The 22,704-nt window shown below is 48.6% G+C and overlaps 9 protein-coding genes across 9 annotated transcripts; 4 read left to right on the top strand and 5 right to left on the bottom strand.

Moving 5' to 3' along the window:
* Positions 1-82: 82 nt before the first annotated feature.
* On the top strand, positions 83-2,008 carry N7533_004115 (uncharacterized protein; the record flags this gene model as incomplete). Its single annotated transcript, XM_057100765.1, has 6 exons — positions 83-373; positions 424-705; positions 826-1,139; positions 1,195-1,460; positions 1,524-1,849; positions 1,916-2,008. The coding sequence occupies 6 exons, from the start codon at positions 83-85 to the stop codon at positions 2,006-2,008; spliced, it is 1,572 nt and encodes a 523-aa protein (XP_056960395.1).
* A 1,658-nt stretch (positions 2,009-3,666) lies between these two features.
* On the bottom strand, positions 3,667-5,030 carry N7533_004114 (uncharacterized protein; the record flags this gene model as incomplete). Its single annotated transcript, XM_057100764.1, has 4 exons — positions 3,667-3,847; positions 3,959-4,416; positions 4,445-4,527; positions 4,586-5,030. The coding sequence occupies 4 exons, from the start codon at positions 5,028-5,030 to the stop codon at positions 3,667-3,669; spliced, it is 1,167 nt and encodes a 388-aa protein (XP_056960394.1).
* An 853-nt stretch (positions 5,031-5,883) lies between these two features.
* Positions 5,884-8,411, bottom strand: N7533_004113 (acetyl/propionyl/methylcrotonyl-CoA carboxylase subunit alpha; the record flags this gene model as incomplete). The annotated part of the gene is made up of 5 exons (XM_057100763.1): positions 5,884-5,940; positions 6,168-7,791; positions 7,840-7,937; positions 8,006-8,204; positions 8,260-8,411. The coding sequence occupies 5 exons, from the start codon at positions 8,409-8,411 to the stop codon at positions 5,884-5,886; spliced, it is 2,130 nt and encodes a 709-aa protein (XP_056960393.1).
* Positions 8,412-8,910: 499 nt separating this feature from the next.
* On the bottom strand, positions 8,911-10,335 carry N7533_004112 (amidohydrolase family protein; the record flags this gene model as incomplete). Its single annotated transcript, XM_057100762.1, has 4 exons — positions 8,911-9,196; positions 9,251-9,706; positions 9,773-9,861; positions 9,925-10,335. The coding sequence occupies 4 exons, from the start codon at positions 10,333-10,335 to the stop codon at positions 8,911-8,913; spliced, it is 1,242 nt and encodes a 413-aa protein (XP_056960392.1).
* Positions 10,336-12,566: 2,231 nt separating this feature from the next.
* Positions 12,567-13,594, top strand: N7533_004111 (amidohydrolase family protein; the record flags this gene model as incomplete). Its single annotated transcript, XM_057100761.1, has 2 exons — positions 12,567-12,668; positions 12,728-13,594. The coding sequence occupies 2 exons, from the start codon at positions 12,567-12,569 to the stop codon at positions 13,592-13,594; spliced, it is 969 nt and encodes a 322-aa protein (XP_056960391.1).
* A 573-nt stretch (positions 13,595-14,167) lies between these two features.
* Positions 14,168-15,210, top strand: N7533_004110 (uncharacterized protein; the record flags this gene model as incomplete). Its single annotated transcript, XM_057100760.1, has 2 exons — positions 14,168-14,233; positions 14,362-15,210. The coding sequence occupies 2 exons, from the start codon at positions 14,168-14,170 to the stop codon at positions 15,208-15,210; spliced, it is 915 nt and encodes a 304-aa protein (XP_056960390.1).
* A 206-nt stretch (positions 15,211-15,416) lies between these two features.
* Positions 15,417-17,089, bottom strand: N7533_004109 (isovaleryl-CoA dehydrogenase; the record flags this gene model as incomplete). Its single annotated transcript, XM_057100759.1, has 6 exons — positions 15,417-15,834; positions 15,887-16,164; positions 16,226-16,461; positions 16,533-16,627; positions 16,694-16,781; positions 16,831-17,089. Coding segments are annotated over 6 exons (1,374 nt in total), but the record flags the coding sequence as incomplete, so codon positions are not given.
* A 504-nt stretch (positions 17,090-17,593) lies between these two features.
* On the top strand, positions 17,594-19,425 carry N7533_004108 (putative 3-methylcrotonyl-CoA carboxylase, beta subunit (MccB); the record flags this gene model as incomplete). The annotated part of the gene is made up of 2 exons (XM_057100758.1): positions 17,594-19,032; positions 19,131-19,425. 2 exons carry the CDS (start codon positions 17,594-17,596, stop codon positions 19,423-19,425), a joined length of 1,734 nt encoding a protein of 577 aa, XP_056960388.1.
* A 735-nt stretch (positions 19,426-20,160) lies between these two features.
* N7533_004107 (uncharacterized protein) lies at positions 20,161-21,208 on the bottom strand (the record flags this gene model as incomplete). Its single annotated transcript, XM_057100757.1, has 7 exons — positions 20,161-20,581; positions 20,679-20,688; positions 20,742-20,770; positions 20,830-20,852; positions 20,912-21,009; positions 21,072-21,130; positions 21,198-21,208. The coding sequence occupies 7 exons, from the start codon at positions 21,206-21,208 to the stop codon at positions 20,161-20,163; spliced, it is 651 nt and encodes a 216-aa protein (XP_056960387.1).
* Between the last annotated feature and the right edge of the window lie 1,496 nt (positions 21,209-22,704).

Genomic DNA, 22,704 nt, shown 5'->3' with positions numbered 1-22,704 from the left:
AGGGTATAAGATGCAATTGCCGGTGCCGGTGTGGGGTATGTGGATCTAGCTTCCAAGCATTTTGCATTTCTACGCATACAGAATGAGTGGACCAAAGCCAACTGAGCAACATCTGGAATGCATTTCGTCTCCAGATCCTGATGTCCTTCCAGACAAGCACGCTGCGGTCGATGAAGAATTGCGTAGGTATGTTGTCGCGGCGGGCTCAGTTGAAGTGGATGAGGCGACGAGCAAGCGACTTCGGAGATTGATTGATAAACGCGTCTTGATCGTTATGGTTGGGACATATTTCCTACAATCTCTGGACAAAAATGCAATCAGCTTCGCAGCTATCATGGGCATTCAGAAAGATGCCCACCTTGTAGGGCAAGATGTGAGTTCCTCAGCTGTACTATTTTGAGTGTCTGGTCTAACTTCGGATAGTATTCTTGGCTTCACACGGTCATCTATTTCGGAATCCTGTTCGCTGAATACCCGACGAATCTCCTTGTGCAAAAACTTCCGATCGGAAAATACCTTGCCGCCAACATTTTCCTCTGGGGATTGACTCTGACTATGAATGTCTTCGGGTTCAACTTTGCTATACTTTGTGCATTAAGGGTTTTGCTTGGGATCTTCGAAGCGGTATCGCAGCCAACATTTTTGCTTCTCTCGTCTATGTGGTATAAGCGCGAGGAACAGGCTCATATCGTGGCCTACTGGTATGTAAGTATCAGTAAACCGATCGTCATTGAGATTTAAGACCGTGCTAATTGTATCTAGGGAATGGTGAGTTTGACCATATATATCGAAGTAAATCAAAGTCAAGTTTTTAACCCATTATAGAACGGCGTTCAAGGAATCGTCGGTGGTCTCTTCGCCTATGGAATGAGCCATGTCAACTCCCCAGTCCTCAAATCCTGGCAACTTCTTTTCGTCTTGCTCGGCTGCGTCACCTGCCTCTGGTCCATCTTCGTCTTCTGGTGGATGCCAGACAGTCCCATGCGAGCGACGTGCTATTCGGAGACAGATCGAATTCTGATCATCGAAAGAGTTCGCGCCAATCAAACCGGAATTCAAAATCGCAAGTTCAAAAAGGAACATGTCCAGGAGGCTATCAGGGATCCTCAGATTTGGCTCTATATATTGATTCAGATCGTGTAAGTAATCGCGATACCTTTTTTTCGCCGTGCGGGTAATAATAAGACTTCACAGTATCCAAATCCCAACCGGTGGCCTGGGATCTTTCTCCACGATTATTATTAATAATTTTGGATTCAGTGAGCTCGATACGGAGCTACTTTCGATGGTCAATGGCGCCGTTCAATGCGTCGTACTCCTGAGTGCAGCATGGTTATCTCGCCATTACAACCAAACGATTCTATTCCAATTTGTGAGAAGTTGCCCCAAATCGAATACCAAGAGCCGAGCTAACAAACTGAATAAAGGCTTTCTTGCTACCGAATATTGCCGGAACCGCCGTTCTAATGGGTAAGCGTGCATCATAGTGGGAATTTCCTTTGGAAAAAGCTAATTTTCAACAGCTGTACCAATTTCCAATTCTACAAAAGTCGGTCTATTGATCGCCTATTGGTGTACCTTGTCCTTCTGGGGCACCACAGTGCTTCTCATGTCTCTACTTTCCCGAAACGTAGCTGGCCAGACAAAGAAATCAGTCAGCACGGCATCATTATTCCTCGCATGGGCGGTGGGAAATATGATCGGACCTCAAGTATTTCAATCAAAGGATGCGCCGAGGTACTTTACATGTTTTTCGGTTCACATGGGATGTTATGCTTGTATCATTATTCTTCTTGGGGTTCTCCGGTGGCACTTGAAACGGGAGAACAGCCGGCGGGATCTATTACAGGTAAGTCCACACAGCATCGGAGAAGCCGATTAATCACAGCACTAAAACGAATATTTGAAAATTTAGGAAGATGATTGGAGAGCTTCTGAGGCGAATTTGGACAATGCCTTTGATGATTTGACAGATCGGGAGAATCTTAGTTTCCGGTATAAATACTGAGAGGAGGGAGACTTGAAGAAATGGAAATTTCGGGTTGGCCCTACTTTGCATGAATAGCCAGAATATGAGCAAATGCGATTGGTAATGTTCAGTGTTCACCATGAAATATCGGCAACTCGTAAAATTAGGCGCCAGCCTGAGGGCACCGGGCACCTCAGGCATTCACAGGTCGCCGCGGAACCTGCCTCGAGGAAGCTCCGAAGGGTTGCTTATCGGGCTGCTTATCGTCTCGCTTATCGATCTACCTTCAGGCACCTTGAGGCAGGAGTATATAGTTTGCTACTTCTCTCACTTGCACTCTTTCTCTCACTCACTCTCTTTCTATCTTTCATACACCATCACACACACACACACACACACACACACACACACACACACAATCACTCGCACTCGCACTCGCACTCTTACTCTCACCCTCACCCTCACTCTCACCACTCTCTTCCATCTGATCGCAAATTGAACTACATCCATGGGCCCTGAGGGGCTTTCAGCATCAGGAAGCAGATATTACAGGGAATGAACCCGAAGGTGCTACCATTTACTACTGGCAACATTTGTTCCAAGCTTCACTTTCCTTTCCTACTCCGAGTCTTCTCCATGTCAGATCCGCGGGACATCCAGTTCAATATTAGGTATGTTGAAATTTGTCACTTCTTCTCCAACACCTGGGCACTCAACAGTTCATGTTTAAGCGAAGAGAATCATGCCACTTCAAGTTACTTCCAAAGAGACAAGCATCCGTCTCTCTTCCCTTCAGGTAAGTGGTATGAATATCCTGAGACACATGCACATGTTCCCTTCATGAAAATCGGCTTCAAGAGTCACTAATTTTCGAGCAGGCTCGAAACTTTACCACCCCAGTGACAGAGGTTCCTCCCGTCGGTGGGTTGGCCATCGGCCTGTCCGTCTACGAGAAGCCGAGATCTCCATTGCGCAAGAAATGATGCACTCCTGTATGCCCTGAACGGGGGCCGTGCCACTCCTTTCCGTTCCCATTCTTACCTACGACCATTGTTATATCCTTGACCATCCACTCTTACCCCGGCGATTGTCATCGCCATGCCTCTTCTTATCTTCATGTTTATTGTTATTCCCATGTATCCTTATCCCCATGTATTCTTATCCCCATGTATTGTTATCTTTATCTCCATGCCCTGAGTGGGGGCAGACACTCCTTTCCACTCACATTCTTACCACCATATTCTTATTCCGAAATTATTATCCCTATTCTGCTATCTCCATGTTTATCATGACCCTCAGAAATATCACTATCTCTTCGACTATCATTAAGTTGGTAACTATGAATACAAATCGTAGTCATTGGAAGCCTACCAATCTTTACTTAGGAGGGTTAAACCTTACTGGTTATATTGCAGCACTTGAAGACTGATTTGGAATTTGCTTAGTATCGCATAAACTCGTGGCCCAAAGAATGATTACGAACATCTCTAGAGGATCTTTAATCTATGGGATACCGTAGTACTTAGGTAAGCGTTGGAAACAATAACGCCGTGTTATTGTCCGATGGATCTAGGGTAGGCTACGCACGTTTCGTGACTAGATTTCGAGGTTTTGCAGATCAAATTATGGGAAATCAACATCATAGGGATGCACAGAAGCATGCACAGAGGAGTGCCTAGTGGTCGAATTCCAACGGATCAAGTCAATGTGTATCCACCGTCCACGCGGAGATCGGCACCGGTGATATACTTCGAAGCATCGCTAAGAAGGAAAGTGACAGCACCCATCAAGTCTTCAGGGGTCCCCATTTTTCCGACGGGGATCAAGGAAGTCCATTTATCGCGAAGCTGGGGATTTTCGTCGAGGATCTTGCGTGTTCTGTGTAAAGATTTGTTAGTTCTTGTTCAGTAGAAGCTACTGCTAGTAGTCACAAAGCGCAGGCTTGGTATGGCGATCTCGGCCATGAAGCGCAGGGAGGAAAACACTCACAAAGCAGTCAACATATAGCCAGGCGAAATACAATTCACACGAATATCATGCCCGGCCCACTCAACCGCCAACGAAGCAGCAAGATGTCTCACGGCCGCCTTGGCCGCATTATACGGCGCCTGCGGCTGAGGTACATTGACAATTGATCCGGACATCGAGCCGATCATGACGATGCTTCCGGGTGCATTGCGCTCCATCAGATGCTTGGCTACGCCTGTAGCGAAAAGGTAGGTTCCATCGACATTGACGCCCCAGAGCTTCTGCATGCGATCGAATGGGTAATTGATAGCTTCGAAGTTCTCTGTGAAACCGGCGGATGTAACGAGGTTGTCAATCCGGTTGTGTTTCGCGAGGACTTCGGATAGGGCGGCATTTACCGAGTCGGGGTTGGATACGTCGGCGTAATGGGCTGTGATGTTTGGTGGTCTGATTTCGTCGAGAGGGGATGAATTGATTAGCTAGATGTCTATTTGGGAAGGGAGGGACATTGGCGGCGTACTGCTCAAGGCCGGGGTTCTCTTTTTGGAATTGTTCGATAAGCTTCTGCGCTTGTTCTTCTGCCTCAGCCTCTTGATGCAAGTGTCAGTGCTGGTAAATTTCCGAGGTAGAAGGCTTGAAAAGACTCACTATTCAAGTCGACAATAGCCAGATTTGATCCCGAAGCAACCAGTCCTTGCGCCATGACCAGTCCTAGTCCACGGGCACCGCCAGTCACCAGGGAGACTCTGTTCTCCAGCGAGAACGACGCCAGAGTACGCTTGAAGTGCATCCCGCCACGGCCCTGGACGACTGGCTGAGCTGGCATTTCACTGTCTGGAGGGTATTCGATCTGTACACTCTCGTCGGTTCGGGCGAATTGGCCTTCGTGTTCGCCGGAGGCACCGCCCGGGGCCTTGGTGGTGGCCGAGAGAATTGGGTCCTTTGAAGGGTCATCTTTTTGGATGTCGCGGGCTGCGGTGCATGTTAGTGGGCGGATTAAGTTGACGCTCTTCGGTGACCTCGCTGCAGCTGTCAGAACTGGCAGGTGGGGGAATGCATTTCGAGTTGTCCTGGAGACAATGCGATTGAACATGATCAGTGCGATGGCTTTGGGAAGTTTAGAACTCGCAGAGAGGTTAGTAAATCCTATAGCAGGGGGAGTTTAAGGAAACGAAATACGGAGGGATTGTTCAGGATGCCAAATTTGCTATTTGAATCATCGCTCTCCAATGGAGGATAGCTTCTGGAATACAGGGGCTATCATGATGCAAGCCACCAGCCTGTGATTGTCGGGTTTGAGGGAGAGGCAATTGAGTTCAGGTTTGGGGTAAACAAATAGACCAACAATAAGCAATAAGCAGCCCGGGGAAAGATGGGGCAAGTTCCCCGCTGATGTCAGATAGGCGATCATATCACCGTATCATTAAACAGATTTTACGAGAACCACTGAGTATTTCTATATGGGCCCGATTCTGGAATTTTGCTGTGCTAAATCTTTTTTCGTATATGTATAGAAAGATCTTGTGTTGGTATCAAGTCTCTTCTTACAATGATTGCTTCGAAATGAATGATCTAACAATATCACAATTTGCCGCAGGCTTACTCTGCTCGGTTATTTTTGCCACTAACGCTCGGCTGCACAAAGAGTCGGTACTTACGGAGTAGTAGTATGATATGCGGAGGTGGCAACTGTAACTCAAGTGCATAAAGACGATACTAGCATTGGTGAAGACTGTTTTATTTTGACATTATGTAATTGGAGTTAACACAACTTCTATCCATTCTGAAAGACTCGTTCAAAGAATTCGATTTATCTAGTGTGAAATATGAAATGTGAAGTGTGGATTCCAAGGTTTGTTGCAGTAACTATTTCAATTGCAGCATGCCATAACTCCCGAACGTGCAAAATAGACAGAAAAGAGGAGACTAATATGCCCGTGTTTCAATCATTGCTCTTCCGCCTCAGCGAACTCAACTAGGGGTGTTCCGCTCTTACATTGGTCCTGTGAATTACAATTAGCTCGGTTCTCCAAATGATTAGTGGATATTGAAACAATCTCTGTGAGGGAAGGACAGGCTCGACGGAAGATGAACACATTGAGAGAGTTGGCCTGTTCAATACGGAACCAATACCAGCCCACCGCAAAGCGAACAGATCCAATTTAGAAACCGACCAGGGGGTCACGAGATGTTCCCGATTGGAGGAGGTCAGGAGGGGTAAATGACTTACACCTTGTTTGTGGACGACACGAGCAATCTTCCCTTGTTGTGGGCTGCGGATGACGGTCTCCATCTTCATACTTTCAATCACCACGAGTGGCTGATCCTTCTCGACGATATCGCCAGCCTGCACATCCACGCGTAGAATCTTGCACGGCATCGGTGCTAGAACACTGTTGGCGACATCCTTCATGCCCAGTGCCTTCTCCATCCATTTGGCCCGTGGCACTGTGAGTCGATATTGCATGCCTTTCTGGAATGCGATGATAGTATCCTCATCTCGAACGACGGTTGTGTCTAGGCGCGTATGAGGGAAGAATGATGTGACGATATGAGAGGCCGGATTCATGTGACTCTCAACTTTTTCGAAAACCCTGTCGCCCACTTTGACGTCAAAGGTATGGTCGGCCGTTTGTTTCACGCTTACACTGAAGCTAGGTCCCTCTGTATTGGGCCCTTTTGATAGTGTAAAAGACAGCTGTCGCTCCTGGTAGCTCGGGGCAAATCCTATCGCACTTCCTGCCAAACCGCCTGCAGCCTGCGATGAGGAATTGGAATCACGGTGCAGACAGGCGAGAGCTGCTTGGGCCAGTACTTCGTCATCAATTTTCTTTTCGGCAAAAAGCTCTTCTCGGTGTTTCTCGATGTAGCCAGTTTCAACCTCGCCGGCAATAAAATCGGGGCTTCGGCAGATCGTCTTCAGGAACTCAATATTTGTGACTGGGCCGGCCACTTCGTACTCTTCCAAGGCAGCAGCCAATTTGCGGAGGGCCTCTTCTCGGGTTTCACCACGGACAATTAATTTGGAGATCATTGGGTCGTAATGCGCCGAGACATCGTCACCTTCCACGAAGCCCGCATCGATTCGGACATCTTCACTCGTCGCGGGAGTTCGGACGTGAACGAGGCGCCCAGAGTCTGGAATGAATCCCTGTTCAGGGTTTTCTGCGTAGATACGGGCCTCGATAGCATGTCCACTCCTAGCAATGTGTTCTTCCACCTGCTCTTGGGTTAAGGGCAACGGGGCGCCCTCCGCAACCATGATCTGCCAGTGAACCAGGTCCTGGCCAGTCACCATCTCGGTCACTGGGTGCTCCACTTGTAACCGAGTGTTCATTTCCATGAAATAGAATTCACCGCTGTCATTGTCGAAGATGAATTCCACTGTGCCAGCACCCTCATAGCCGACGGCTAGAGCGGCAGAACGAGCCTTCGCCCATAGATCCTGGCGGGTCGCCTCTGGAAGATGAGGCGCTGGGGACTCCTCCAGAACCTTTTGATGCCTTCGCTGAATGCTGCAATCTCTCTCACCAAGAGCGACCGAGTTGCCATGCTTGTCGGCAAATACCTGGACCTCGATATGACGGGGAGTCGTAATGTACTTCTCCACGAGCACGTTATCGTCACCGAATGAGTTACGGGACTCGGATTTTGCGGACTCGAGCTGAGCCTGGAACTCAGCCTTGGAGCTGGCAATCCGCATACCCTTACCACCGCCACCCTTGATAGCTTTGATAAGCACTGGGTACTTGATCTTATCGGCTTCGGCTTCGAGGAATTGAGGATCTTGGTTACCTCCATGGTAACCGGGGACACAAGGCACGCCGGCCGCAAGCATTATCTCTTTTGACCGACTGTAATCGATTAGTAAACATTCTAAAGCTCTTATTGGAGACACATACCTCTTGTCGCCCATGTCCTCGATAGCTTTCCATGGAGGGCCGATGAATACTATGCCAGCATCGGTACACTTCTTCGCAAAAGCGGAATTCTCACTCAACTAAGAAATTGTCAGTCTACACTAGAGCATTTGAATATGCAACGAGCAAAAAGTCACTCGTAACTCACAAAGCCATAGCCAGGGTGTATTCCGCGACAGCCTTCCCTCTTGGCAATTTCGATGATTCGATCCCCATCTAAGTATGCCGAGACCGAGCCCAAGTTGAATGCAAAGGGGGAACTCAAGGCATGCTGAGATCGACTATCTGGGTCTGTGTAGAGAGTTGTCACGCGAATGCCATGTTCCGCCGCTGTGCGACCAACACGTCTAGGAACAATCAGCTTGAAAGACCTCAGATTTCCTCCGAGCTGGGTGTACGTACAGCGCAATTTCTCCCCGATTCGCAATAAGAATTGAATCGAGAGAGTTTGTTTTGTGCGGCGTAGTTGAGACAGAGTATGCAGCCCTTGTTGTTCTGCGGGCGGCAGTCGGGGCGAGGCGGGGAGTAATGCGGAGAAGGGACGAGAGGGTCATGGCGGGCGGAATAGAAGGGAAAGCAGCAACAGATGGTAATGGGGTTGCGCTGCTTCGCTAAGTTGTATCCACCAAAGTTGAGAAATCAGAAAGAATTCATGTTCGTGGAGTAGATGGGGGCAAGTGAAGGGAAGAAAGGGCGGTCTTTCTCCAGACCAGCTTGAGCCGACGCTATGCGAGATGCGGGGGAAGCCGAGGTGACATAGGACACCACCGCCTGCCTTGTTAGGAGTGTTCAGTACAGCTACGAGTTATTGTATGATATATGGTTAGAATAATTAAAAATAGCGAGAGAGGTGATCACAGAGGAATATGTGTAGGGATGAGAAACTAATTAGAAACTATCTAAGCTAAAAGGACCTGGGTATACGAGTGTGAACTGAGTAATCCTGTGCAATGGGACAAACGCTCTGGCTGGCACCAGCAGGCCAAACGTTCTGTGCACCAGGACAAAATTAAGGTAGCACATAGGTATGTAATTCAAAGAGAATGGGTCTTATTAGTTCATACTAGATAGCCGCTCTCCATTCCTCCAAACCCCTTGAACATTGACAATGGCATCTATAGATTCTGCCGGATTTCCAGCAACAAGTAACAGGTCTGCCAAACGACCCTCTTCAATCTTGCCCCGATCAGCCAATCTAAACCGGTCGGCTGTCTTTGATGTTGCCGAGCAAAGTGCTTCTTGAGGCGTGAAGCGGCAACGGTTGACATACATCCACAACTCATGATGGACCGAAGCACCGGCTCGAGTACCAGTAAGGTCAGTCGATGTATCCGTTCCACTGGATTATGTTAGCAAGCTGGCAGTTGCATCTTGTTATGAATCTGAGTCTCACCAAATAATATCGATTCCCGCCTCCTTCAGAGTATAGACTTGCTCATACACATTCTTAATAGTGAATTCTTCCCGAGTAATATGGAGACATCCCTGAAGATGCTCTTTCGCGGTGCCTTCCAAGTGAGCGGAGAACCTTTCACGGGATTCTTGCTCTTCACCACTGCAGGAAGCATGAACAGCTAGTGTAGGAACTAGAAAGGCATTGTTTTTCTTGAATGCTTTGACGACTTTCTCGTTGATTGGTTCAATTGATGCGTGAGTCAGCCCATCAACTCCGGCTTGGAGTACGGACAGTGTCGAATGATTGGTCAACGCGTGGGCAATCGTAAGCATGCCATTTTCGTGCGACGCATCCACGATTGCTCTTTGGATTTCCACGGATGGAGTTGGCACTGGAATGGTTGGGAAGGGCAGATTCAGGGTGTGGCCATCTTCTTGCATGAGTTTAGTAAAGCTAGTAGGATAGTTGTATTATCAGTCCCAAAATAATCGCATTTCTCAAAAACCCAAGTAGACTTACCTGGCACCTGCAGCGCGATTTCGGGTAATGAATCCTTCTATCGATGCCCTGTCTGTGAGGTTGGGCCACTTGGATATTCTCTCCTCGACCTGTGTGTGACTTGTAAGTTGAAGACCTCATCAAGTATTTTGCCCAAAAAGTGAAGAACAAACATTCGGCTCCTGCGAAACCAGCTTAACAATAGCAGCCGGCCAACCGTCTTTGATTGTAGCTCCAAATCCGCAAGACTTGACATCAGAGACATCATTTCGTTGGTGGGTCACCTTGCTGATACTCTGAAGCCACTCCGGTTCGTTGTGCATGTCTAATACGGTGGTAACTCCATATTGAATAGCGGTTTCCAAAAGCCCGACATCCTGATTGACATGCACATGAGCATCGATAAGACCGGGGAGTAGAGTGCATCCTGTCGCATCGACGACGGTACAGCCTTCAGGTATCGAAAGTGGTTCTTTCAGCGAAATTCGAGAGATGCGATCGGATTCAATTAGAACATGGCCAGATTCCGTCACAACGGATACGCCGTTGAAAATACGTGCGTTGGCTATCAATGTTGCGGACATTTTGCACCCGTGGAGTGAAGGTTAGGTGGGGGAAGGTTGTGATGTGGCAATGAGCTTTGATATCTGTTCAAGCTCCCTGACTTTATGAAAATGGAAGAAATCGCCCAGTTTTCTACCTACGTATTAATGCATGGCCCCCCCGCGTTGCAATTTATTTCTCGGTTTTTGACGACGGAGCCAATGGCACCTCATCGAGGTCTTCCGAATCCGGCAAATAGGCCCCGCATGTCGTGTCACGATGCGAATTCGCGAACGGATCGCTCTACCCTTTTTAATTCGATTCCCGGATATGGAATGTTCTGTTCATCTATTTTTCTTTTTTTTTTCCAAAAAAAAGATTCTTCTGTGATTATGTAGGAAGTTGGACTTTGGAATCCAGAGGTGGGTTGTGTCGCCTACGAAATGAAGTATCGCGTCAAAGCTTCTCTGGAAGGCGGGGATAAAGCTAGATATACCTAGAAAGCTGCAAATTCCAACCTAAATCTTGATTCCATTTAGATCTAGGCGGTGCATTCTTCAATATCGGGGCAATTTAAACTGAGGGAATTGTATCAAAACTCTCCGTCGCGGCATATCTGAGTCTATACACTGGAAGAATTAAACAATACTTACCTATCAATTTGAATTTTCCCTTCGGGTCTACTAATAGCAGTAGCTCACAATATTATTTATGCTGTCATGCCAGAATATGTTGTAACCAATCTAAGAACATTATCAAAAGATACCGGATATCACATGCAGGAGGCTCAGGACACGGAGCCAGGAACCGTGAACTTCACTTCACCACTCACTATCACTTCCCATCAAAGATTTTCTGTTCCAATACCGTCTTTTTAAATCACCATTGGTCTACTAGATTGCCTACCATCCAATACGAAGTCTCTTTTGCACACCCCAGGGACGAAATTTACCCGAGCTATTCCCCTCAACATTTCCCTTGTGTCGAACACAATTATAATGTCGTCGACTCAAAAAGGGTCTCCCTCCTCGCCATCCGCTGCTTCGTTGAGCGCATCCAAACCAGTCAATAGCACTGTTTCTTCTCGGTGTTCGACACTTCTAGCAATCCAAATCCTCAGGCGTATTCGACCTCGAAAAAGGAACGATCCCATGTTGACGGACGAACTATACGTCAAGTACGGGCGCCGCATTCATTGTCTGAAGTATCAACACTGTGGTTCATATCGCGACATACATCTATCCCGGTACCAAAGGTTTTATGTGCCTTTACTCGTTCCGGGTGGACCTACATCGTGATGGAAAGGATCAAGAGGGACATAATTGGCAGTGGCTGGGTAGGACGAAGTGAGGATTCAAAGGCGAAAATTCTTTCGCAATTAGCGGGAAATATTCGTGAAATGTGAGATCTCCGGCCCTCGGAAGGAACTAGGGTTGCTTCTGTTGATGGTGGATCACTTTTTGACTGTCGTGTTCTAGACCCTTCCTTGCGCTTCGGTCCCATTGATACTATCCAGGACTTCCATCAGCATTTACGCATGGGCATGGGATTTGATTCAAGGCTTGCCCCTGAAATTTAGAAACTTATCAAACGAAAAAGCAAGTCTTGGCCTTTGGTATTCACTCACGGCGACCTTAGCAGCCTCAACATTCTTTGAAGTGGAGATGATATCGTTGATATTATTGATTGGGAAACTGCTGGTTTGTATCCATCATATTGGGAATACACTTCTGCCTACCAATTCAACCCAAAAAACTCTTTTTGGGTCAATGAGATGAACAAATAGTCTAAGAGTACTATAAAATACCTAGGTAGAATTTCTCAGTGAAATATTATATTTATATCTGTTATAGAGAGATAGGGTTTAGAAATAGAAGAAAAGAATAGAGCAATTTATTAAACTGAAGTTGATTATACTACTAACAGTCTTGTAGGGCTTAGTATCAAATTTAGTATAGGCCGAGTGTGGGTTGGGCACTCAATAGAAACCTCACTGATTATCTAAGTAATCAGTGAGCAATCAGTGAGTACTCTCTGAGCTACTCAGTGAGTCTGACCCTGAGCGCCCTCGTACATGCGGCGGCAGCTGAAGTACTACTACTAGTAGTAGGAAAGCCCCTACTAGAGGTTTATGAAGTGGTACCTAGGTACAAAATAGGCCCCGCTTGCAGAAAGGTCCCACCGGATCTGGGAAGTAAATATCAAAAAGCCGACTCGGAGCTTGGCGGATGCCAACTTGAACTTGACACACTCTCAAACCACTATTTCTGCCATGGAGAAAATTGATACACATTGCCATATTGTTCCTCCGGGCTGGAGAAAATGGTGTGAGGAATATGGTTGGGACAAACCCGATGGCATGCCATGTATACCGGTACGTCTGCGTTACACGGTCTAACCTTGGAATTGACAACGCGCTGATGTACTTTCCAGGAATGGTCAGCAGAGAATCATATTGCGCTCATGGATAAACTCGGCATTAAAAGGTCCGTTCTGAGCATTACATCGCCCGGCACGCATCTCAAAGTGGGAGATTTCGCACTAGCGAAGCGTGTAACGCGAGAGACGAACATCGAAATCTCCCAAATCTGCCGCCAATTTCCCGACCGATTTGGTTGGTTTGCATCGCTACCCCTGCCAGATGTAGAGGCATCTCTCGAAGAGATCGATCACGCCCTTGAACTCGGGGCTTCGGGGTTCGCTGTCATGACCAATGCTCAGGGTTACTACATGGGCGATTCCCGATTTGACCCTGTTTTCGAAAAGTTGAATCAGCGCAACGCTATTGTCTTCATGCATCCCACTCAATGCTGTTCTCTGGATAATCCGGAAGCCGATAAGCCCCTGGCACAATACCCGACACCCATGATGGAGTACTTTTTTGACACGACGCGCGCAGTCGTGAACTTGCTTCTGTCGGGTACGGTGACACGATTCGAGAACTTGACATTCCTGGTATCGCATTGTGGAGCGACTCTGCCGCCTCTAGTTGAACGGTTTTCTTCGTTCTCGACGAGGATGCTTAAATCCAGCGAGAAGATGACCAGCGAGCGGGTTAAAGAGATCTTCTCCACTCGGTTCTACTTTGATCTTGCGGGGATGCCGTTTCCTGATTTGATCCATGGATATTTGCGTATTGGGACGCCGGAACGCTTGCTTTATGGCAGTGATTACCCTTATACGCCTGGTGTCGTTGTTGAGTCTCTGAATAAGACCATGGAGGAGCAGATGGAGAAGCTTTTTGACCAGGAGCAAACTCAGAGGATATTCTCCGGCAATGCCTGTGAACTTAACCTATGATGCAGTAACAATATAGACAATGCAATTATAGAAGAACGGCGGACTATTGGTTGTAAGTAGGTCAATAAATCCTCAATGCCATGCTGCCAATTCCTCCAAGCACATGACGGACCCTGGTACGGCGGCCTCGAAACCCTGGATGACCCACGCGACAGAGAAAATTTTCAATCAAAACAACTCTCAAGGGGAACAGGAGAAAACAGGCGATTCAAATGAACACTTTTGAAATTAGAGAATCCAAAAAATCAAATACCAATCAAATGAGACCTGAGATAACTAGAATTCTAACCAACGAGGAGACCTCAAAAAGTATACAAAAATGTGGAGACGCAGAAAAATGCCAAGGCTTACATTAGCAGGCGCAAAAGGATCAGCCGCGATCTTCGTCACATTCGTCACGTTCGTCACATCTTCATATCTGCTTGGACTTGGATTTCCATTCCATTCTTGCATGACCTGTATCTTGTACAGTCATTGGCCGACTCTCGTTTCATCCTCCTAATCCGGCCTCCTTTCCCCTTCATCGCCCTTACCCTATATATTTGCTTCCCGAAAACAACACCCGGCCAGATCATGTCCGACGACGACGAGTATTACGAATGGGACGAAGATTATATTGAGGACGCGCCGGACTTTGTCGTGAGTGACACGCTCCGCATGGATTCCACATGCTATTCTCTTCTCTGCTCAATATTACGCCACGAATGCAGGCAGACGAACCATTGAACAGAAAAAGGAAATAGAGACTAACGCAAGCCTTCCAATAGGACGAACTCGCCCAAACCTCATATTACGAAGCGGCGCTGTACGAAGACCCTTCCTTCGATGTGGAGGATTACTTCAGTGATTGGGAATACTATTCAGATGATTACCACGATGACGACCCAACCGTGAAACAATTCGCCATGAAAACGACAGCGCCACCCGCGCAGAAAAAGGCTGGCCGAGCGCAGGCGCAGGCAAAGGCTACCGCCAACCGCGTCGCCCGACCGAAATCCTCCGTGGTCCCGGATATATCTTCCTTCCAGGGCGTGATTTGGAAAACGCCGAGTCTGGATCCTTACCAGGATGTCGCGGTCTTCTACGAGCCGATTGGGAACAAGGTGGCCCTTTTGAAAGACTGGAGGGAGGTTTTCAAGTCTGCGCAGCCGGCGCTTGATAAGTCGCGGCTGCGGAAGAGGAAAGCCAGGGATCAGGAGGAGGATACGGAAGACGTGGAGGCCGACAGTGAAATGTCTTTCGCCGATGATGAATTCCCCTGCGATGACGATCAACCTCGCGATGAAGATCAACTCGACAGCTCCATGTCTGATATCGTTTCTATGGACAATGTGAGCGAGACTGGAGATGCCGGGGAGGCCTCGAATACGACCCCGGAATTTACGCAATCACCAAAAGAAGTGCCAGCACCGGCGCCAACATCGACACCTGCTAAACGGGGTCGCAAGCGCAAGGCGGAGGTTCCGGTTGACGAGCCAAATAAGGATAATCCAGGCACTGAATCGCCGCGGACTACTCGGTCGAAACGAGTTGCGTCCAAGAAGGGTGATGGCGAGGGGAGTTTATCCGGTGCTTCGACTGCTCCCACGCGCAGGTCCACACGGCAGAAGAAGTAACTTGGTGATTTGGATTCAATTGGTTGAAGATTTAATCTACCTTACTTCCTAATGGAACGATACTAGTATATTCTATATGAAATATAATGAAAACAATGAAATCTACATGTACATGCGAACTTTGAAGTTGCTATGCTTTGGAGCTTGGGTCAAATCCGATAAAAATTACATTCTGGAGGTATCTATCTTTGTTCATGTGGAAATATTCACTGCGCATACTCCTTGTTGAATGCGCGGCCGATGACCATTCGACGAATTTCGCTTGTACCAGCGCCGATCTCGTACAGTTTGGCATCACGGAGAAGTCGGCCTGCTGAGATCTCATTGATGTAGCCGTTGCCGCCCATCAGCTGGATGGCGTCCAGAGCGCATTCTGTGGCGCGTTCAGCAGCGTAGAGGATTGCGCCGGCACAATCCTGGGTCCGAATGACTAGTTGGCCAGGAGCGGCAGCGCCATTGTCGACCTCCCGTGCCGTGGTATAGGTGTAGGCCCGAGAGGCAGCTAGTTTGGTATACATGTCGGCAAGCTTACCCTGAATCAGCTGGTTATGGGCGATGGGGGTGCCGAATTGCTTGCGAACGTGTGTATAAGGAAGCACTAGATCGAGAGCAGCTTGCATGATTCTAGCAAATGTTAGCAATTGGAGGTCAATAAGTTGTGAATGACATGACCTACCCTAGTGGTCCTGCGCTGAGGACAAGACGTTCCAGATCGAGACCTTCCATCAATACTTTGACACCTCGGTTCAGCTCTCCCAAAACATTGGCGTGCGGAACAAAGACGTCCTCAAAGACTAGCTCTCCAGTATTGGAACCGCGCATACCCAACTTGTCAAGCTTCTGAGCGCACGAAAAGCCCTTGAAGTTCTTCTCAACCACGAAGGCCGTGATACCCTTTGATCCTGCATCGGGCTCAGTTTTGGCATAGACGACAATGAAATCCGCATCAGGGCCCTATAAAGTGGTAAAATGTCTGTCAGTGATGGGTATAGAGTGAGAAAAGCCCTTGACTGACATTTGTGATCCACATTTTAGTGCCATTCAGCACCCAGCCTCCGTCAACTGATTTGGCCGTAGTCTTCATGCTGACGACATCAGATCCAGCGCTGTGCTCGGACATGGCAAGAGCTCCGACCTTATCGCCGGAGAGCAGACCAGGGAGGAAGCGTTCCTTTTGCTCGGGCGAACCGTTGAGAGATAGTTGGTTGACACAGAGCTGCGAGTGGGCGGCGTAAGAGAGACCGATACTCCCTGTGTAAAAATAGAGATTAGATCACGTCTCTAAATCGACTGAAGATTTTGTGAAAGATGGAGGTCATTACCAGAAGCGCGGCTAAGCTCTTCCATCACAACGCAGTGGGCCTGGTAACCCATTCCCAAGCCACCGTACTCTTCGTTCGCAGTGACGCCGAGGAAGCTAGAGGGAAGATTTATGAATTAGGAAAGAAAGTATGATCCGTAACATGGGGGGGTCGAAAAGTACCCAGCCTCGCCCATTTTCTTCCACATCTCAGGCGGGAAGTTGTTTTGTTCATCCGTTCGCGCCGCAACCTCGGCTGGAATCTCACGTCCTGCGGCAGGGTCAGCTAGGTTCCTATTTAAAGGTATTCTATCACGTACTTGTGAAATCCTGAACACGTTCTCTCAATTCAATAAGATCATCTTCTGTTGGAGGTTCAAAGCCTACGGGGTGTTTCGTTGACACGCTCCGCACGAAACCCGGGGAGAGTGCGGGGATGGCGCTTCTTCGCAGCGAGCGGGCGGAAGAGCGAAGGAGGGAAGGAAGGAAGGGCAATGGAGGCCATTGTGAGAAGTTGAGGCAATTCCACGAATATGGTGTATGTCGTAGATTGTAGATTCCAGGAGAGGTGTGGAGGGGGACTACTTAAGGAAATGTGAATGCGGAGGGGAAAAGGCGGCAGTCGTCGGCGCAGAACAAAAGCATGCCTAAATGTATACTCCGTAGTTACTAGTCACCACATTACACTCATTGTACTACACTCATTTACTTCCCTCATTGGGTGGTGTAATTAAGTGATAATCGAGATATGTATATAGTCTCAATTCTACTCACTTTATTTTCTTTTTTATTAGAAATTGTATCCATTATATTCCTCTACAAATAATCCCCTCTTCGACTCAACCTCAAGGCGGTGATGGCAACGGCGGGTAGAAGCGGCAATCATCGCACCTCCGCACATCTGGGGAAGCTGGGGGATCTTTTGACCTCTCGGCCTCGCTACTTTCTACATATCTCATTGACTTCCACTTTTACATTGACCGTGCAACGGCAATGAGAAAATACTTTTCTTTATAACCTCTCAACGCTAACTTCTTATCGTACTATCTCACCTCCAAACACTCACCACTCCTAACCCCCGCAATGCGCGCCCTTTCCCCGCTCGTCCTCCGGAGCTTGGGCTCGCGGGTTGCTCCACGAACCTACCGACCAGCACACTTCACCGTACTTAAGACTGTCTCGAGTACACAATATAGGACAGCCGCCAGCTACACACACCCCCACCATGCCTCTGCACTCTCTGTACTGCCCACGGCAGTCGACACCTCGTCGCCCGAGTACCAAGAGAACAGCCAGCAGATGCAAGAACTCCTCGACCAAATGACCAGTCTACACGGCAAGATCGCCCAAGGCGGCTCAGAAAAAGCCCGCGAGAAGCACATCGCCCGAGGCAAAATGCTACCACGCGATCGTGTATCCGCCCTCATCGACCCAGGCACTTCCTTCCTGGAACTATCCCCACTAGCCGGACACGAGATGTACGAAGGCGACGACGTGCCCGCCGGCGGCATAATCACCGGCATCGGCACAGTTGAGGGCGTTAACTGCATGATCGTCGCAAACGACAGCACCGTGAAGGGCGGCACATACTACCCTATCACGGTGAAGAAGCATCTTCGCGCACAGGCAATCGCACAAGAGAATAGACTCCCATGCATCTACCTTGTTGACTCGGGCGGTGCAAACCTCCCACACCAAGCAGACGTCTTTCCAGACCGGGAGCACTTCGGCCGCATCTTCTTCAACCAAGCGCGCATGAGCTCCCTCGGCATCCCGCAGCTCTCGGTCGTCATGGGTCCCTGCACCGCCGGCGGCGCCTACGTGCCCGCCATGAGCGACGAGTCCATTATCGTCGAGAAACAAGGCACCATCTTCCTAGCCGGACCGCCTCTCGTCAAGGCCGCAACGGGCGAAGTTGTTTCAGCCGAGGACCTCGGCGGCGGCGAGCTGCATTCAAGTATCTCCGGCGTAACGGATTATCTCGCCGTCGACGATGCCCACGCCCTCGTGCTCGCCCGCCGAAGCGTCGCAAACCTAAACTACCCCCAAACCAAGCTCCCCTCCCAACTGGAAGAAATAACCGTAAAAGAGCCGCTCTACGACCCGGCCGAACTAAACGGCATCGTCGGCACAAATCTGCGCCGCCAGATCCCTGCACACGAGGTCATTGCGCGAATCGTCGACGGGAGCGAATTCGCCGAGTTCAAGCGCGACTATGGCTCGACACTGGTGACGGGTTTCGCGCGGATTCATGGCCACCGGGTTGGGATTATCGCGAATAATGGGATCTTGTTCTCTGAGTCTTCGCTCAAGGGCGCGCATTTTATTGAGCTTTGTGCGCAGCGGCGAATTCCGCTTGTGTTCTTGCAGAATATTTCAGGGTTCATGGTTGGTGCTGATGCGGAGAAGGGTGGGATTGCGAAGAATGGGGCTAAGCTTGTTACTGCCGTTGCTTGTGCCGATGTTCCTAAGTTTACGGTTGTTTTTGGATCGAGTGCTGGTGCTGGTAACTATGGCATGTGGTAAGTTGGATCGTATCCTTTTCTCTGGCGAAGCTTTGTTACACTCGCCCTGCCTGCTTCTATCTTTGTGGAAGATATCTAATTCTCTTTTCTTTTAGTGGCCGCGCCTACTCCCCCCGGTTGATGTTCATGTGGCCCAATGCCAAGATCGGTGTCATGGGCTCGGAGCAACTCTCCTCTGTCATGGAGGCTGTCGGTCGATCCGCGGACCCGGCACTGAAAGCTCGAATTGACCATGAGTCTGAGGCTATTTTCTCCTCGGCTCGACTGTGGGATGACGGTGTGATCCCGCCTGCTCAGACGAGGAAAATGCTTGGGCTTGGATTGGCGGCCGCTGTTGGTGGGAAGGCCGAACCGGATGTTCAGACTAGGTTTGGCGTATTCCGTATGTGAGGTGCTGCGAGGCAGCCCGGGATATGGGGATACAGAGACAAATATAGAAATGTGGGCACTGAAGGACTGTCTAGTATTCATTCAATCAAGCATATCGTTTTCTTCGTACTTCGCTTTTGGTGTAAATGTGGCCAGGGACTTGAAAGAAGGAAATAGGGCTACTTGACGCGAATATCAAAGCAGCGATAAAATGGACTTGAACACGACAAGAATAAGAAAAACGACATTGGGAATTGTAAACACTTTTATTCATCGCGACATTTTTTTGCCAGATAGCCCCAAAATCCAAAGCCCAAAGTATGTAAGAATAAAGAAGAGGAAGGAAAGCCGACACGCAGCTTCACCGAAGAAGTAAAAATGGTAAAAGAAGCAGCTTGAAGCGTGCAAGGGTAGGTAAAAAGATAAAGAATAGGAAAAGAGAAGCGAATAGAGTTGAAAAAACAAAACAAAGAACAATGGTATAATATGTGACGAATGGCGGCGACGCATCGTTCTATGTAGAGGGGGGCGCAGATGCAGAAAGCGTGAGTCGAAAACATCATAAGACACGTCAAACGTGGATGCGGAGGCAGCGTAACTAGAACATCTATGAACAATTGAATCCATTCCAACTCCAGCGCAGAGCTAGAGTCCAGTCAGGAAGTTCACGCGTCCATAAGAAAGGTTGGAAGTGGGGAAAGAGCAGTAGACATCGTCAAAGGTTGGTAAGAGAAGGGTGGGGCATAGATTTCATCATCAGAGAATCACACAAGGACTTCGACGGCGCGTGGACCGATTATCTCTATCCTTCTTTCTATCTCGTGTAGAGTTCTCGCGCTTGCGAAAGGAGTCACTTCCGCCAGAGCCTTCCAGGTCTTTGCGGATGATTTGGCGACAGAGGTCAACGAAGACTTCGTTTACGTTCGCACGGCGCCGGGCAGAGGTCTCGTAGTATGGGGCGTTGCCCCAGTTTTGGGAGAGGCCGAATGCTCGGGCGCGAGGGACAGCGCGGTCTTCTTCCAGATCGGATTTGTTCCCAACGATTACTAAGGGTACTTTCTCGTCGTCTTTGATTCGGATGATTTGTTCGCGGAGTTCGGAGAGTTCGTTTAGGGAGGAAGCGCTTGTGATTGAGAAGACGAGGAGGAAACCTTGGCCTTGTTTCATGTAGAGTTCCCTGGTTATTTGTTAGTTGGGTTGACGGTTTGGTGGTGGTGGTGATGCGGTGTGGTGCGGTGTGTTGGTTGGGCTGGAAGGAAGGGAGTGGGAGGTACCTCATGGCCGCTGCGAAAACTGTTAGCTCTTATCTTGCGGTCCATATTCTGATCTGGACTTACTGAATTGTTCTGTTCCTGCTGTGTCGAGACTACAACGCGCAATTGTGGTTAGCTTGTTTTGATGTCAGCTCTGTTCGCTGGCACCTACATCTCCAATATGCATTGTCGACCCTGAATGACGCGTCAGTCGGATTTATTCGAATATTGACTCGAGATATTCTAACACTCACATCGACCTCGATTTGTTTGCGATAGGAATCCTCGATGGTGGGGTCATAGCTTTCGATCCAAACATTTTGGACGAATTGAGCTGTCAATGCATGAGCTTCTGTGGATCCACGCAGTTTCGTCACGGCATCGTTCTCCATGCAGGAAGGGATATGTGTGTACCGGTCAAACAGCTCTTTCCCACACCTCCAGCGCCCAAAACAACAATGTGATATTCCCGCCTATACGCGACCAAACAATTAGAAGCTGCATTGGCCGAGGGGGAGTAGCAAGTCGGGGATAACTTACTGCGGACGCATTGATGCGATTGTATTAGGAGGTGAGATCAAGCGTAGCAGACGAAAAGGATGACAGGCCAATGACACAGTCAGGGTTAATCACGATCACGGTCTAGATCGTGACAAAAATAAGGGCGAGGGTGGTGATGTTCGAGGCGGAGATGGGATAACAGAGAGAGGTCGTCTTCGAAGGGCGAAGATGGAAGTCGGAAGGTCGAATGGGTTATGCGCACCGTATACTGCGATAGAACCCTCGTTGTACGATTATCCAGCACCCTTTGGGGGGGCCGATGAGGAGTTCAAGGAGGTGGAATCGGTTACATCGGTCTTCCAATGGCGGACTGGCTGGTACGCACGGACGTCTCAATGGGATTGTCGGCCCACGGCGCCACAGAGTGGGGAGATGGATAGAACAGAAAAGGGTGAGTAAGGAGAGTAAGGAGAGAGAGTATAATCAAAGCAAAGAAATTGAGAGCAAAACTGAAGAGCGTTAGGTAAAAGGCTTAAAAGTAAAATAAAAGAGGCTCGAGAGGGGAAAGAAAGCACTCGAACTGGAACTGGCGGCACTGGGGGCTTTATTTGTGCGGGCCGAACTAGTACAGCATGGCCGTGGCCGTGGGAAGGCCCAGGGGGAAGGGGAAAAATTAAATAAATAAAAATAAAAACTAGAATTTTTTAATTTTTTTTTTTTGAATTTACAGAAATGAAGAAAAGCAATTGGCCATCACATCTTCCAGAATCCTCACTCATTGCATCTCCAATCACCTCGTGGGTTGGCTGGCGGTGAGGAAGCGATATTCCTTCTTCTCCCGCACTCAATCCCTGACAATTACTCCACCGATGATAGAATCGTGCATATCATTACCACTGAAGAATTGGGCATTACATTCGACAATGCCCTGCACTCGGAGGCATATACATAATGTGGCATTCTGACCTGTCCCAACCCAAGCCTTGGGCTACTCCCGGCTAATTACCACCATGATGTGATGAGCATGCTCCCCTTCAACTTGAAGGGGGCTAAACTCCGGGCCAAAAGGCAGGAAGTAACTGAAATGTACTTCTGATCGTTGGATTTTATCCGTGCTGATTAATATTCCGACATCCATGGATTCTGCCCTATCACTTCAATGCTGGATGAGCAAGAAAAAGCAAACAACTCCTTTTCGGATGTATAGCCCGGATCACGTGATGAACAAATAGCATCAATCCACCACAGTCGGTAGGGGAGGAAAAGAGAAGAGAAGAGGACACATCGATTCATTGCTGGATTTTTCACATTCTGAGGTTGATAGTGGTTTGATTGTGGGCTCAGATGGTAACCCTTGCTAAAAATATGATGAGTAATTGCAATGGCATGAGGGGTCTAGGCTTGAGTAATTAGTAGAGTATATAGTAACACCTGGTAGCCTTGGCCCTTGGTTATATGGTTTCAGTGGTTATTCCGAGGCAAACATCCCATTGGTACCTGGTATGCACGTATCTGGGGTAAATGTACGGAATCAGATGCCAACCGG

This window comes from Penicillium manginii (assembly GCF_028828005.1).
Source record: "Penicillium manginii strain IBT 31320 chromosome Unknown utg000004l:1.0-7231830.0:1.0-7236170.0, whole genome shotgun sequence".
Taxonomy (NCBI): Eukaryota; Fungi; Ascomycota; class Eurotiomycetes; order Eurotiales; family Aspergillaceae; genus Penicillium; species Penicillium manginii.
This window is presented reverse-complemented; position numbering and strand designations above follow the sequence as displayed.